The following is a 15622-nucleotide window of genomic DNA, read 5'->3' as shown; positions in this document are numbered from 1 at the left end:
TCCAGCAGGTGAGGGAGGCAGGGATGGGCTGGCACTGTGGGACACTGGGCAGCTCACAGCAGCTCAGCAGGAAACTCGCTGGGCAGCTCGCTGCAGGCTGCCCACCCTCGGGTTTGTGGGAAGGGCTTGTTCCCAGGACTACAGAAATGCAAATCCAAAAGGATCTGCCAGCCCAGGAGAGGGATGCAGGGGTACCTTGAACCTTGCAGCTTGTGGTGAGCTGAGCTCGGGGTTACTCATGTCCTACAGCAAACAGTCCTGTTGTGGTTGGGTTGAGGGTGAGGACACCAAGGCTGAGCTCTTCCATTTTTCTGGGCCTCAAAGCTGGGCAGGAAAGGGGGCCAGGCTGCTCACAGGTGGGAGGAACTCCCCAGCACAAAAGCAGGAACTGATGGCTTCATGTCTCCCTGTGCAGAAAGGATTTGACGTCTTCAATGCACTGGATCTCATGGAAAACAAAACCTTCCTGGAGAAGCTGAAGTTTGGGATTGGGGACGGGAACCTGCAGTATTACCTGTACAATTGGAAGTGTCCCAGCATGGCACCAGAGAAGGTCAGTGCTGTCAGCAGGGGTCTCGTCCCCACAGCCCTGGGGACGTGGCTTGGCTGTCACCCACACCTCAGCACTGCAGCCCAGCCGTGTCCTTGCAGTGTCACAGGGTGATGGCTGAATCCCTGTGGAAAATCCCTCCACACTCATCTTCCAAAGCTGGTTTTATTCCTGGGCTGGTGCAGGTTCAGTCCTTCCCCTCCCACCAACCCCTTCCCTCTGAGGAAGGAGGCTGAGCACAGAGGAGACAGCAGAGGGCTGCAGGGTGACAGAAGTGACACCGGGGCTTGTGACAGTCGCCTGCGATCCCACGCAGGAGCTGGGTGTCACTGCACAGTCCTGGCTGTCAGTGTGTCCTGGTGGAGTGGGAGCTGGGTGTCACTGCACAGTCCTGGCTGTCAGTGTGTCCTGGTGGAGTGGGAGCTGGGTGTCACTGCGCAGTCCTGGCTGTCAGTGTGTCCTGGTGGAGTGGGAGCAGGGTGTCACTACACAGTCCTGGCTGTCAGTGTGTCCCGGTGGAGTGGGAGCAGCCACCCCTCTGGGGAGAAGAGACAGGCTGGAGCAGGACCTGTGACAAAGGGGGATCCCAGGATGTCATTTGTCCCCAGGGCCAGCAGCCTGTTCCCCAGTGACCTGCTCCCAGAGCTGAGCTGCAGCCCCATCTGCCTGCCCTGGGCCGTTCTGAGGCAGCACCTGGTTGCTGCTGTCCTTCCTTGCCAGAGATGGATTCAGCACCTGTCCACAGCCACAGATGGTGCTTCAGAACCAGAATATGCCCAGCTAATTAATGCCTTGATGGCAGTCACTGGGCTTTGGTTCCCTGGTGTGAAGCCAGGTTTGACTCTGGGCACAAGCCCTGTGCCCTAAAGCAGCCTCACTCGCCTGCTGAGCCTCCAGGAAGGCCCAGGAGGTGTCAGCAATCCCTTCTTTCACTGGCAGAGATCTCCTCTTTCACTGGGAGAGCTGGGCTTGGGAGAGCCTGGTGCTGGGAATGTTCCCTGTGGTGGGGCTGCCTCTGGGGCCCCTGGGTCAGAACACATGAGCAGCCACCAGCACGTCCTGGAGAGTCCCCAGCAGTGCCAGCTGCCTGCACAGGGACGTGTCCAGGGACCAGGCTCCTGGTGAGCGGCTTCTCCCAAGTCGCAGGATCGTGGAGTGGTTTGGGTTGGAAGGGGCCTTAAAAGAGGACCTTGTTCTGTCCGTGTCACAGGCAGGGACACCCTCCGCTGTCCCAGGTGGCTCCAAGCCCCAGTGTCCAGCCTGGCCTTGGGCACTGCCAGGGATCCAGGGGCAGCCACAGCTGCTCTGGGCACCCTGTGCCAGGGCCTCCCCATGCTCACAGGGAGCAATTCCTGCCCAATCTCCCATCCATCCCTGCCCTCTGGCAGTGGGAAGCCATTCCCTGTGTCCTGTCACTCCAGGCCCTTGCCCAGAGTCCCTCTTGGAGCCCCTTTTGGCCCTGGAAGGGGCTCTGAGACCTCCCTGCAGCCTTCTCCAGGCTAAACAACCCCAACCCGTAGGAGAGGTGTTCTATCCCTCTACTCATCATGAGCTGAGAAACATCCTTGGCTCATGAATCAAGGCTGTCTCACAGTGTGGCGGGGCTTGTCACACCCCAAACATTGGTCACCTCCCCAGGTCAGAGCTGGGCAGGGCCCGTGTGCCCATTCAGGCATAGACCCAGGGCTTTGCTGCTCTCAGATACCCCAAAACCTGTGGGGAGACACAGACAGCTCCGAGCGCTCCCAGCTGTGTCCACGCCGAGCCGGGAAGGGAGCAGAGGACACTCCTGACCCCTGTTTGCATTGCTCCCAGGTTGGATTGGTGCTGCAGTAAGGGAGCCCTTGCCAGGAGAGCGTGGAGGAGCCGGGCCTGCGGAGGTGCTGCCCTCATCCTTTCTGCCAAAGCCACGCCGGGAGCGGGGACCGGAGCCGCCGCCCCCGCTGCCATCAGCCGTCTCCTGGTTTGATTTAACTGCATCCTGGTAAAGACATGAGCGAGGAAATGTAACTGCTGAAACTAGATCATGATTGGCATATAATGGATTTAACGGGTGAATAATAAAAGTATATATTATATATATTTTAAATCTTTGCTGTTCCCAACTGCCGTTGAGTCGCATTCGGCTGCTGAAGGTCATCACTGGGCTGCTCGACCGGGACTTTTCTCCGTGGGGACGGCTGAGGTTGATGCTGTGGAGCACCGGGACGTGGTGGCTGCTGGCCAAACCCTCCTGCCTGCCCCGAGGGTGCTTCAGGCTCCCCCTGCTCGGCTCTTTGCCCCCGGTTTGCTCCTGGCTCCATTAAACAGGGTGCCCCCCTGGGGCTCGGGAGCACGTCGAGATTCCTTCCAAAGGGCTATTTGTGCAAGCGAGGCCTTGTCCCATCTCCTGCCCAGCCACGGAGACTCCAACCCTTCCTGCTGGACGCTGAACCGAGGGGCAGCAGCGCCTGAAGATCCAGGGGGGATTCGGCTCCGGAGCGTGTCCGGCACACCCCGCTCTGCTGAGACTCCTGGGGCTCCTTCCCCTCAGCCTCCCCCACAGGGCTGTGGGCACCGGGGGATGCTCCAGTGCCACGCCTCCGGCCTCTCTGCTCAGCTGCTCTTCTCTGGAAGCACGGAAATACGGATCCATGCCCGCGGCATCGCCCCGGAGCTTCAGCCTCCCCAGCCCCCGGTGCCTCCCAGAGTCACCTCGTGCCGTGGGATCCGCCGAGAGAAGGGAAACGTTTCCATGGAAAACCTTCATCCATCGAGATCTTTTGGGAAAGGAGTGCCCGGACAGCCTCCTGCCGTGTGTGAACCTTGTCCACCCAGAGCTCCGAGATGCTCCTGCCCGCCCAGCCAAAGGTTTCCAAAGCTGCACACCAAGGCCAAGACCCCGTCTATGCACTCTCATGCCTCCCTGTCCCTGCGTGTCCCTGTCACACCCCGTGGCACCACGGACCCTGAGCGCCTGTGCCCACCCCAGCCTGGACCTGTGGGGCCTCGGTGGGGACCAGGAGCCCATCACATCCCCCCTGGCAGTGCCATCCGGTGTCACCTATGCAAGTACCTCTCTGTCCCCTCCTGTGTCCCTGCTGTCCTGGGCTAGGGGAGGCCGGGTGTGGGTGGGGGACACCCCATGGGACCCTCCCCCTGTCCCCATGGCAGGTTTGAGGGCTGCAGCAATGAATCCCCCCAGCTTCCACGGGTTCAGCACCCATGGGTGCTTGGCAGCTCTCCAGGGCACCGCTGATTTGGGGGTGGGCTCAGCCCTGATCCACCCACGATGGGCCCCGGAGGGTGGCGGGGACACTGGGACAGGCTCTGTTAAAATAAAACTTTTATTCGACTGGCTTGATCCCGGGGTGTGCATCTGTGACTGTCACTGGTGCCAGAGCAGAGGTTGGGAATGTGTCCCCAGTGGAGTGTGTGGTGGCAGGGTCCCCTCAGGGACTCCGGGGTGATGGCATCATCCTTGCACCCCAAGAGAGGGGCTGGGATCAAGCGTGGCCAGGACCGGTGAGAATTCGGCGATTGCTGTCCCCCGTGTCACCCCTGTGCGGCTGTGCTGGGCTGTCAGTGGCCCAATCACCCCATCCCGGTTGTCACCGCACCTCTGTCCCTCAAGGAGGGGAGGAGCAGGGCACCAGCGGATGGGGTGGCACTGGGGAGCAGGGAGGGCAGCCCCCACCCCTCTGTCAGCACAGACAGGGGAGCGGTGTCCCCGGACTGTCCCCACCCAGGGAGGAGCCTGTTGTCCCCCACACGGAGCCACGATGTCCCTCCCATGGGCACCCCGGGGACACAGGGATGTCCTCCTGTGGGCGCCTCACAGGCTCTTGCATCGAACGTGCACGAAGAGCGTGGCGGGGGACAGGGCTGCCCCGTCCTTGGAGAGCAGGTGGATGTGGCGGTACCCTGGGGACAGACGGCGGCTCAGCGGGTGGCAGGGGGCTGTCCCCACCCCCGGAGGGCAGCGGGGTGGCAGCTGCACCCACCTTGGCGCATGCTGGGCAGGGGCAGCGTGAACTGCCCCACGAAGTCGTTGCAGGAGGTGCTGTCGTAGTCCTCCACCACGAAGCGCACCAGGGCCAGCTCGGGCACCCGCACCTGGAACCGCAGCGTCTCCTCCCAGCGCGGGTTGAAACCTGCGGCACCGGCGGGGGTGGGTGTGGCCACCGGGGACACCGCGGCCGCCAGGGCCACCCGGTGCCCCGCAGGGACCAGCAGGACCCCCCGTGCACCGCCCCTGCCCCGGCTGGGCTGCCGTCCTGCGCCCGGGGATGTGGGGACTGGGGCGATGCTGAGGCCACGATGGGCTGTACTGGGGAAAAGGGGCGGTACTGGGGCTGTGGTGGGTCATACTGGGGGAACAGGGGTCACACTGGAGCCATGATGGGCTGTACTGGGGAAAAGGGGGCTGGACTGGGCTATACTGGGAGAATGGGGGTTGTACAGTGGTGGAGTATACTGGAGGGATGGGATCATACTGGGACTCTGATGGGATAGACTGGAGGGTGGAGGTTATGTTGGAGCTGGGCTGGACCATGCTGGGAGAATGGGGGTAACACTGGGGCTGTGGTGGGGGATACTGGGGGAAGGGGGGTCATACTGGGGCTGTGGTTACTGGGGAGAACGGGCATCACACTGGGCTTGGGCTGGGTGTATTGGAGGCTGTAAGGGAGCAGCACTGGGAAGAACTGGGACATGATGGACCTGGGATCTGGCCGTGCTGGGGAGGGGCACTGTGGTGCACAGAGGGGACTGGGGTGTCCTGGGCACTGGTTCAAGAGGCTGGGAGTGCTGGGCTCCGGGTACCCAGGGCACTGTCCCTCAGGGTGCCCCTGGCATCAAGGCATCCCTGGATCAGGGTGCCCTGGGGTCTCCCTGGGTGTGCAGAGGAACCCTGGGGTCGGGGTGTCCTGGAGCACCCCTGGAGATCAGGTTCCTAGGGGTGTCTGCAGGGATCAGGGTGCTCCAAGGGACCCTGGGGACCAGGTTGTCCTTGGGCATTCCTGGGATTCGGGGAGTAATAGGGCTGTGAGGGGTAATGGATAATTGGATGTCCCTGGGGTGCCCTGGGGTGTCCCCATGGGTCCAGGTGTCCCCGGAGGTGCCCAGGTGCCAGCACTCACCGTTGTTGAGCTTGTGGTGGGTTTGTTGCTTGGCGCAGTCGGCCGGGACCCCGTGGATCTCCACGCGCACGAAGGGATCCACGATGGAGCTGCCCTTGTCCCTGTTGAGCTTGGGCAGCTGCTGTGCTGTGATCACCTGTGGCACAGGGAGCTGGCAACCAGGGGACAGGGACCACGGGGGGCCCAGGGGCGTGGGGAAAGGATTGGTGCCCCCAGGAGAAGGGACGTGAGTGGGTGGCACTTGGCTGGCCTTGGGGACACGGTGTAAAGGAGGGAGGTGGCTGATGCCACCCAGTGGCTGACACCGGCTGGATTTGGGGACAGGGTTGGTGTCACCCAGGAGCAGAGACAGATGTGGGGAGGGTGAGTGTCCCCAGCAAAAGAGAGGTTGGTGACACCCAGGAGAAGGTGTGTGAGTGGCACCGGGCTGGACACGGGGTTGGTGTCACCCAGAAGATGTTGGGTGGCACCTGGCTGGGAGCAGGGTCGGTGTCACCGGGGAAAAGATGCAGGTGGCACCTGGCCGGGCACTGTAACATCATGGATGTGCTCCAGCAGGGACACAGGTGGCACCCACCCGGGCCTGGGGACAGCTCCTGGCGTGTCCTCACCCTGATGTGCAGCGCCAGGCGCCGGGAGCCCTCCCTGGGGGGGCTGCGCAGGCAGAGGGGCTTCAGGACGTAACCGCAGCGCCCGTTGGGCAGGAAGCGCCCGGCGTTCAGATCCATCTCGTACCCCGGCGTCTGGAAGTTGAGGGCGACTGTGGGGACGGCAGGACGGGGTGTCAGGGGGGGCGACGGCTCCGGGGATGGGTGCCAGGTCAGGGGGGGCCCGGGGGTCTCACCCAGCTGGCAGCCAGCGTTCCACATCTCCTGGGGGTTGTAGTTGGCGGAGTTCATCTTGAGCCCCAGCGGGTACACGCGGCTGAGCTGGCGGGCGTTGTACCGCACCAGCGCCGGGCCTGGGGGGGACACGGCTCAGCGGGGCCACTGCACCCCCAGTGCTGCTGGGGGGCCCTGACAGCGGGTGACGGGCTCAGGGACACGGACAGAGCCTGCCCAGCTGGGTGGGCCTGAGCCTGGAATGTGACCCAGGCCCTGAAACCAGACTCTGGGGTTCAGACCCCAAACCTCTGACCCCAAATCCTGATCTTGACTCCACACATTGACTTTAGACTGCTGACCCTGGACCTTGACCATGGAACCCAGACCCTGACCCCAGATCATGACCCTGATCCCTGGACCTCAGACTCCAAACCAAAACCTCCAAGCCCAATCCAGATCCTAATCCTTGACTCCAGACACTGACCCTGCCCCCAGACACTGACCCTGGACCCCTGAACACAGACTTAGATCTTAATCTCAGGCCCTGACTTCACAATCTGACCCTGACCCCCATCTGTTGACCCCAGACCTCAGTCCCTGGACTCTGACCCAGACCTTATTCCCAGGCCCTGGACCTAGATGCCAGATCCTAAACCCTGATCCCAGACCTTGATCCTGGTCGTGTGACCCCAACCCCGGCCTCTGGCCCCAGGCCCTGCCAGCAGATCCCAGCCTCACCCATCCAGGGCAGCCTGGGTGAGGCCGCTGTGACCCTGACTAGCACCCATGGAGCCACCCTGGGCACAGAGCCCATCATTCTCAGCCCATCCTCTATCAGTGACTCAGGAGGATGGACCCACCCTGTCCCCATCCCTGTCCCCATCCCTGTCCCCATCCCTGTCCCCATCCCTGTCCCCATCTGGTGGCCCTCACCTGCCTCCTTGATGAGCTTCCGTGCCTTCCTCTCGCTGAAGGAGGACATGTGGCAGGGCTGGGGGTGGCGCAGGGCCTGTGCCAGCCCGGGGAAGGGGACAGCCTGGCAGTACACCACCAAGGCCGACAGCTCCGGGGACACCTGTGACGCGTCCTTGGCCTGCGGGAGCCACCGTGGTGTCAGGGGCAACCTGGCCCCAGTGGTCACCCGCCAGCCCAAGGGTCTACAGACCCCCTCCCCTGCTAGAGCTGAATGCTGAGACCCCCAAAGCCACGGAGATCCTGCTGCAGTGGAGACCCCAGGGTGGTGCAGAACCTGAGGCGATGGAACGATGGACCACGGGCTGATGGGGAACCCAAGCGGGCTGAGAACCTGAAGTCATGGAGAGCCCAAGGGGATGGACAGCCCAAGATGTTAGAGACCCCAAGATGAGGGAGACCCCGAAGTGCTGGAGAACCTGAGGTGATGGGCACCCTGAGATGATGGAATACTTCAGGTGACAGAGATCCCAAAGTGATGCAGACCCCAACAGGTCATCCTGGATGTGATGGAGGCCCAGCACGACGGAGAACTTGAGAAATCAAAGTGCTGGAAACCCCAGAAACAGGCCACCCAGCCCAACAGGAGGAGGGAGCACAGCTGAGGGGTCCCCAAGCTCCGTCCCCTCTTCCAGGCCACTCAGTGCCCCCACAGCAGCCGCTCTGTCAGCACCCCCAGCTCCATGCCATGACCCACCTGCAGAGGTTTGATCTCCTGCAGCGACTGCAGCGACTGAAAGGGGAGAGAGCAGAGCTGCAGAGGGGGCTGGCAGAGCTGGCAGCGCTCAGCTGGGACAGTGCTGGGATGCCGTGGGCCCCTGGCAGCACCAGGATGCTCTGATCCATCAGGAGTGCCAGGATGCCATGGTCACCCGGAACCTCGTCCCTGGGGAAGCCTCTTACCCGCCGGGGGCTTCTCTCCTGCACCTTCTCCTCCTCTTCTTCCTCCTCTTCCTCTTCCTCCTCCTCAGGGTCCAGAAGGGAGGTGATGCCCTGGGGCTCCTGCCACAGCTCTGGCAGCTTCTTGCCCTTCACCAGGATCTTTTCTTTCAGCTGCTACAGGAGGCAGGTCCAAGCTCAGGGCTCGGAGGGGACATGGGGACACTGAGGTGGGCGTGCAGGTGGCCTTACCTCCGGTGAGGGGAGGTGGTGGGGGTCCTGCCCCTGCAGGGGCTGTGTCAGCAGCCTGTCCCCCAGGATGGCCTTCATGTGCCGGGCCATGGTGGCCTGCTGCTCCAGCCCGCAGTGGTTCTCCAGGGACAGGATGACGGGGTAGGGGGATTTCTGGGCATGGGGATGGGCAGCCCTCAGACCTGGCACCTGGCACCGAGCACCCAGCATCCCACACCGGGCACCCAGCACCCACACCCAGCATCCAGCACCCCACAACCAGCACCCAGCACCCACACCCAGCATCCCACACCCGGCACCCAGCACCCCACACCTGGCATCCAGCACCCAGCACCCCACACCTGGCACCAGCCACTGGGCACCCAGCACCCCACAACCTGCATCCAGCACCCACACCCGGCACTCAGCACCAGGCACCCAGTACTCAGCACCCCACAGCCGGCACTCAGCACCCCACATCTGGCACCCAGCACCCACACCCCACACCCAGCACCCCACACCCAGCACCCAGCACCCCCAGGGCTGCCGGCCCCGGCCTCACCTCGAAGGCGGAGTCGCGGATGCTCTCGATGACGTCGCGGAAGAGGATTTTGGAGGTGAGGGTATGGCCGTGGTAGACGACAGGTTCCCCGTCCGAGCCCTCCCAGCAGTCCAGCTCCACACAGCGGCACCCTGCCCTCAGCGCCCTGCCACCACACCGGCACCTGCTGAGTCCCTGTCACCCTTGGGACCTCCCGGGGCTCCCCGGGACCAGGGACGCCCACCTGACATAGGCTTCGGTGCTGCTGGTGCCGCCGATCTGGTTGCGGGTCAGGTAGGTGTTGTGGGAGGAGGAGATGAAGTAGTGGCTCAGGGGCTGGCTCATGTCCTGGTGCACCTTGGTGTGCTCCTGGTTGAGGATGTCACCGGCAGCCGACAGCAGGTACATCATGAAGCCGTCCAGCATCATCAGGTCCTGCCGCTTGGCTGCGGGACACGGGGGCAGGTGTCACAGAGGGCTGGCATGGTGCTGGCAGCGTGGCACCCTGGGGACTTTCCCCACTTGGAGGTGCCGGTGGTGCCATCTTCACCCCTGACCTGGCACTGTGGTACCCAGGGGACACGTAAGTTCCCTCAAGTGTCCCATCTCCATCCTGATGTCACTCATCCTGCTGGTGCCACATTCTCTCTGGAGGTGGCATGGTGACACCCATGAGGCGTGGAGGTTCCCTGTCCCCACCCTGATGCCCTCTGTCCTCCCAGTGCCATGTCACCCAGACCTGGAACTGTGGCACCCAGGGGAGGTCCCCTTTGTGTCCCATCTGATGTCCCCCATCCTCCCAGTGTCACATCTACCTTAAGGGTGCTGCTGTGACATGGAGGTCCTTCACCCCTACCATGATGTCCCCTGTCCTCCTAGAGCTTTGTTCACCCTGGACCTGCCATGGTGGGACCTCAGGAAGACAGAAGCCCCTCAGCAGTGTCACATTCATACCAGAGCTGGCATCGCATCACCCATGAGACACCCAAGTCCACCTGCTGTCCATCCGCACCTTGACATCCCCTGTCCCCAGGGTGTCACATCCACCAGGCCCTGTGTTGGATGGCTGACACTGGGGACACCCTTGAACGGACACCAGGGCAGTAAAAGAAGCCTTGGAGGAGCCCATCCCCATTTGGGGGGTGATGCCACCAATCAGAGCCCCACCCCTACATCCCTGACCTCCCGTGGCCCCGGCGGCGCCACCCCGTTATCATTATCCCATTGTCCCACCCCCTCAGCCCTACCCTTCTCGTTGAGCTCGTAGGTGCGGATGATGGTGCGGGCCTGGCGCAGGCTGGAGTCCTCGCCCTGATCCCTCAGGAAATCCTGCAGCTCCTCGGCCGACAGCACCCGGTCCTCGCCCGAGTAGCGCCCGAAAAGCTCCTCCAGCTCGGGCCGCCGCAGCAGCCGCCGGCAGAACTCCTCCAGCTCCCGGCCCTCCAGCCGCTCGTTGCCCGAGCGGTCACACTCCTGGTGGGACAGCCCAACCTCGGGGACTGTCCCCTCCGGGTGTGGACGGGGCACAGCCACCCCCTGCCGTGTTCTGCCTGTCCCCTGGAGCTGGCAGTGCGCGTGGGATGAGTTTGGGGGGCTCAGCTGCTGTCCCCTCTGTTCCCCCATCCAGAACCTTCTGACCCCCTACTCCGGGATGGAGCAGAGCACAGCTCTGTGCCTCAGTTTCCCTAGGTGGAGAGGGACCTTGGGAGATGCCCAGAGGGACAGCTCTCCACGGGGGAGAAATGTCCCACCTTGGGGACACACGGAACAGCGGCTGGGACAGCTCACCCCACCTCACCCCTCTCCACCACGTGCTCCTGGTGGGACCTGACCACTGGTGGCAGCGGGTGGCTCTGGTGAGGAGTTTGTCACCTCTCCGTGCTGGGGCGGGCGGTGACAGCGCAGGACGGGTACCTTGAAGAGCTTGGAGGCGTAGCCATCGTCCATGTCGATGTTGAGCATCCTCAGCATGCTCTTCACCTCCCGGAAGGACATCTTGTTGTCCTTGTTCCTGTCTGCTCTCTGCAGGACCCCGTGGATCCAACCGCACCGGGATAAGGAAACCACCCGGCGTCACTCACAGCTGTCCCCACCCTGTCCCCAAGCCCCCAGAGCTCCCTCAAAGGATACTGGTCGAGCTTCTCCATCTGGCTCATGGCCTGCAGCCGCCCCATCAGCTTGGTGAGCCCCTGCACCCAGTGCCGGGCGTCCTCCTCTCCTCGGGCGGCCAGGTCGAGGTTCTTGCGGCGGCCCTTGAAGGCGAGCGTGAAGCAGTGGCGCTCGGGGAAGGCGGCCCCGTGCTTGCGCAGCCCCTCGGACCGGCGACCCTCGCGCACCCGCTCGATGTGCGCCACCGAGACTGCGGGGACACGCGCGGGGTGCGGAGGGACGATGGACGCGCTCCCCCGGCGGGTCACCCACCCGCCAGCATCCTGCAAGACACCCTGGCTGCTGATGGACACCCGCGCGTCCCCGCGGCGCCCCAGGGACGGCGCTTGGCTCCCGTCGCTGCCGCGGCCGGGCTTTACCCGCTAATCCCAGGCGAGACAGGAGCCGCTGTCCCCGCGGGGATGGGGACGGGGGCGCTGGCAGGGGATGGAGCCGCCTGGCAGCGGTGCCAGCTCCAGGCACCCATCCCAGATGAGAGGGTGGAAAGAGACGGGTGACGCCGGGGAGGGGGGCAGAGTCTGGCCGGGATGGAGACGGGACCTTGTGCTGACCCTGGGGAAGGGTGGGGGCTCTTACAGCTCCGCATGGGGTGTACTGGGAGCACTGGGAAGTGCTGGAAGGCGCTGGCAGCCACAGCGTGGAGCATGTTCTGGATTGGATTCAAATCTCAGGCGAGGGTGTGGATCCCGGGCTTGGGGTGCAGGTCCTGGATTGGGGTCAGGGTGCTGGGGGATGTCTGGGTCCCGGCTGGGGATCTGGGGTCCAGGTCACAGGTGGGGTTCCACGAAGGGATCTGCATCCCAGGGTCACAGGTGGAGGTCTGGGTGGGGTCTGGATTGTGGAGTTCCATGTCCCAGAGCGGGGGACACTGGGGGATTTGGGTCCTGGGCTGGGGTCTGGGTCCTGGGTGGGGATCCAGCTCTTGTGTGGGGTTCTGAGAACTGGGCTGCGGTCAGAGTCCAAGGGAGGGCTCCAGGTGGGGTTTTGGATGCTGGGAATGGATCTGGGTCCTGGGTGAGGGTCCAGGTCCTGGGGTAGGGTCTGGGTCCTGGACTGGGGTCTGGGTCTCACGCAGTGTCTGGATTCTGTGTGGGACTCCAAGGCTGTGGACTAGGTCCTGGATTGGGATGCAGGTCCCAGCTGGGGGTCTGGGTAAGGCTCCATGTCCTTGGTGGGGGTCTAGGGGTGGGTTTGGGGGCACCGCCCAGGTCCTGGCCCTCCCTGCAGCTCATGGCAGTGCAGGGCGTGCCCGGTGCCCCCGAGCCCCCATGGGACAGTGGCAGCACTCACAGCTCTGGGGGGAGCGGGCGCGCCCGAAGCGTCCCTCGAAGCAGACGGTGACGCCGTCCTCCTGCAGGCGGAACAGCCGCTCCCTGGAGCCCCCCTTGGCCTTGACCTTCCAGAGCAGGGACCCCCGGAGCATCCTCTGGATGTCCTCGTCCTCCGTCAGCCCTGCGGGGACCAGCCCTGGGCTACCGGGGGCTCTGGGGGCACGGGGGCACTGCCGGGGCTGAGGGGGTACTGGGGGTTCGGGCTGCGAGTGGGGGCTTGGTGCACATCGGTGTGCACATCTGGATGGGATGGGATGGGATGGGATGGGATGGGATAATGGGATGGGATGGGATGGGATGGGATGGGATGGGATGGGATGGGATGGGATGGGGTGGGGTGGGATGGGGTGGGATGGGATGGGATGGGATGGGATGGGATGGGATGGGATGGGATGGGATGGGATGGGATGGGATGGGATGGGATGGGATGGGATGGGATGGGATGGGATGGATGGGGTGGGATGGGGTGGGGTGGGATGGGATGGGATGGGGTGGGATGGGATCCATGGGATGGGATGGGATGGGATGGGATGGGGTGGGATGGGATGGGATGGGGTGGGATGGGACAGGAATGGGTTGGAATGGGACAGGACAGGCAGAAGAGGACAGACAGGACAAGCCACTGCCCTTGGGCCCCTTGGAGCAGTGTGGCTGCTCAGGGGGGACAGGACAAGACACAGCAGTGGCACAGCCCAGCTGCTAAATCCCAGCAAAGCCGCCTGGATCCTGCATGGAGAGTGCCAGGACGGTGCCAGCAGCGGAGCTCAATGGGAACAATGACGGGGGGGACTCGAGGGACTCGCGGGCCCAAGCCTCAGCCAGGACTTTTCCATCTATTCATGGAGTGGTTATTTCCTCCCTTTTTTGTTTTGGCAGTCATTCCTAACAACCCCGGTGGCCACATCCTGCTCTGGATGGAGATTCTACTCCTGGGCTGAGAAAGGGTGATTTTGGAGCTCCCAGGGACATCCTGAGCCAGCCGTGGCCTCGGGGATGCAGCCAGCGGCTGCCAGCACCTCCTGCACGGTCACATCCTGCCCGAGGTGGATGGAGGGCAGGTGTGGACACGTGGCTGCACAGGGATGCAGGGATGGATGGACACATGGACACAGGTCCACGGGCACAGGGATGGACACTTGGAAGGGCAGATCCATGGGCACAGGGATGGACACGTGGAAGGGCAGATCCATGGGCACAGGCGTGTGGGTGCATGGGCACGAGGACACATGGATGCACGGATGTAGAGATGCAGGGGTGTACGGATACACGGCTGATGCAAGGACAGATGGACACACGGACATGCAGGGAGGTGGATGCACAGGTGCACGGGTGCATGGATGCATGGATGCATGGATGCAGATCTCGGTCACGTGGAGTCACAGGGGCACGTGCACACAGGGATGCACCGAGACATGGATGCATGGGGACATGGGTGCAGGGATGCATGGGGACACAGGTGCAGGGATGCACGGGGACATGGGTGCAGGGATGCATGGGGACACGGGTGCAGGGATGCATGGGGACACGGGTGCAGGGATGCATGGATACACGGATGCAGGGATGCATGGGGACACGGGTGCAGGGATGCATGGGGACACGGGTGCAGGGATGCATGGATACACGGATGCAGGGATGCATGGATACACGGGTGCAGGGATGCATGGATACATGGGTGCAGGGGTGCATGGGGACACGGGTGCAGGGGTGCATGGGGACATGGGTGCAGGGGTGCATGGGGACATGGGTGCAGGGATGCATGGGGACACGGGTGCAGGGATGCATGGATACACGGATGCAGGGATGCATGGATACACGGGTGCAGGGATGCATGGGGACACGGGTGCAGGGATGCATGAATACATGGGTGCAGGGATGCATGGGGACACGGGTGCAGGGATGCATGGATACACGGATGCAGGGATGCATGGATACACGGGTGCAGGGATGCATGGGGACACGGGTGCAGGGATGCATGGGGACACGGGTGCAGGGATGCATGGGGACACGGGTGCAGGGATGCACTGCTGCCAGGACACAGGGACAGGTGGACACAAGCATTGGGATGCATGGACAGCCAGACACGTGCTGGGTGCTCCAAGGCACAGCCGAGGGACGCGTGGACACACAGGTGCCGGATGGACACACGGATGTATGGATATAGAGGGACAGACGGATGCAAGGACACACGGACACAGGGACACACGGACACACAGACATGGACGGACACACGGCCCCGTGTCCAAAGCCGTGGGGCACGAGGCCAGACCCGGCCCTTCCCACTGCTCCCGCTGCGCACCAGGCTGGCCGCTCCCAGGGACACGCCCTGACCTCACCGGGCACCCGCTGCCCCTGCCTGGGCCAGTGAACCCCAGGTGCCCCCTGTGCCAGGGCAGCACCCCTGCGTGGGGAAACTGAGGCAGGGTGTTGGGGAGGGTCCCGGGGAGCAGGACCTGAGCCTTGGGGGCACCCTGAGGGAGGGGGCTCGTGTCACCTGTGATGTGGCCAAACCCTGACCCCGCTGTACCCCAAGGGCCGGGGCAATGCGCAGCTGTTTTGGGGTGGCCTTGGGGACCCCTCCCACTCCCTTCCCTGTGTGGGGGATCCCGCCCACCTGGGGGACCCTCCCTACCCTTCAACCCTGTGACACATCTGGGACCCTTCAGTCCCTGGGACCCATCTCTGCCACGGGGGCCCCCACCCTGCCATGGGGACCTGTCCCTGCCGCAAGTGTCCCCACCCGCTTCGGGGACCCTTCCAGCCGCGGAGATCCCCTCGGACCCCTCCGGCACGGCCCTGACGGAGTTTCTGCCCGCTTCCCCCCGAACTCACCCATTTTCTTCAGAGCCCTCCCGGGCCGGCGGGAGCCCCCGGCACCGTCTGCCGGTGCGCGGAGCTGCTCGGGACGCGCTCTCCTGCCGCAGATCATGACGCGGGACCCCCGGTACCGCCGGTACCCGCGGTGTTCCCGGCACTCCGGTGCTCCCGGTGCCCCGGGTGTTTGTGCT

At 63.8% G+C, this 15622-nt stretch overlaps 2 protein-coding genes across 3 annotated transcripts in view; one reads left to right on the top strand and one right to left on the bottom strand.

The window, feature by feature from the left end:
* NMT1 (N-myristoyltransferase 1) overlaps window positions 1-3893 on the top strand; it is an 18483-nt gene extending 14590 nt beyond the window's left edge. The window contains exons 11-12 of the mRNA XM_040087037.1: window positions 416-553; window positions 2366-3893. Coding sequence (XP_039942971.1) covers window positions 416-553; window positions 2366-2386 — 159 coding nt within the window. The 3' untranslated portion in view covers window positions 2387-3893. The remainder of the gene's footprint in view (window positions 1-415; window positions 554-2365) is intronic.
* On the bottom strand, window positions 3866-15622 carry PLCD3 (phospholipase C delta 3). Of its 2 annotated transcripts, XM_040087035.2 has the most exons (16): window positions 15447-15622; window positions 12577-12738; window positions 11248-11476; window positions 11032-11161; window positions 10365-10590; window positions 9362-9563; window positions 9139-9283; window positions 8598-8750; window positions 8370-8522; window positions 8164-8199; window positions 7428-7587; window positions 6515-6631; window positions 6282-6430; window positions 5671-5806; window positions 4534-4683; window positions 3866-4453 (listed from the first exon to the last, which is right to left on the bottom strand). In XM_040087035.2, the coding sequence occupies exons 1-16, from the start codon at window positions 15541-15543 to the stop codon at window positions 4365-4367; spliced, it is 2334 nt and encodes a 777-aa protein (XP_039942969.1). In that variant the 5' UTR covers window positions 15544-15622; the 3' UTR covers window positions 3866-4364. The 2 variants fall into 2 exon arrangements, with proteins under 2 accessions (XP_039942969.1, XP_039942970.2); XM_040087036.2 differs by lacking the exons at window positions 11248-11476; window positions 12577-12738; window positions 15447-15622 and having other exon boundaries at window positions 8370-8519; window positions 11032-11155.

Source organism: Hirundo rustica, chromosome 27 (assembly GCF_015227805.2).
Source record: "Hirundo rustica isolate bHirRus1 chromosome 27, bHirRus1.pri.v3, whole genome shotgun sequence".
In the NCBI taxonomy this organism is placed as follows: domain Eukaryota; kingdom Metazoa; phylum Chordata; class Aves; order Passeriformes; family Hirundinidae; genus Hirundo; species Hirundo rustica.
The sequence above is the reverse complement of the archived record's forward strand: the minus strand, read 5'-3'. Positions and strand labels throughout refer to the sequence as shown.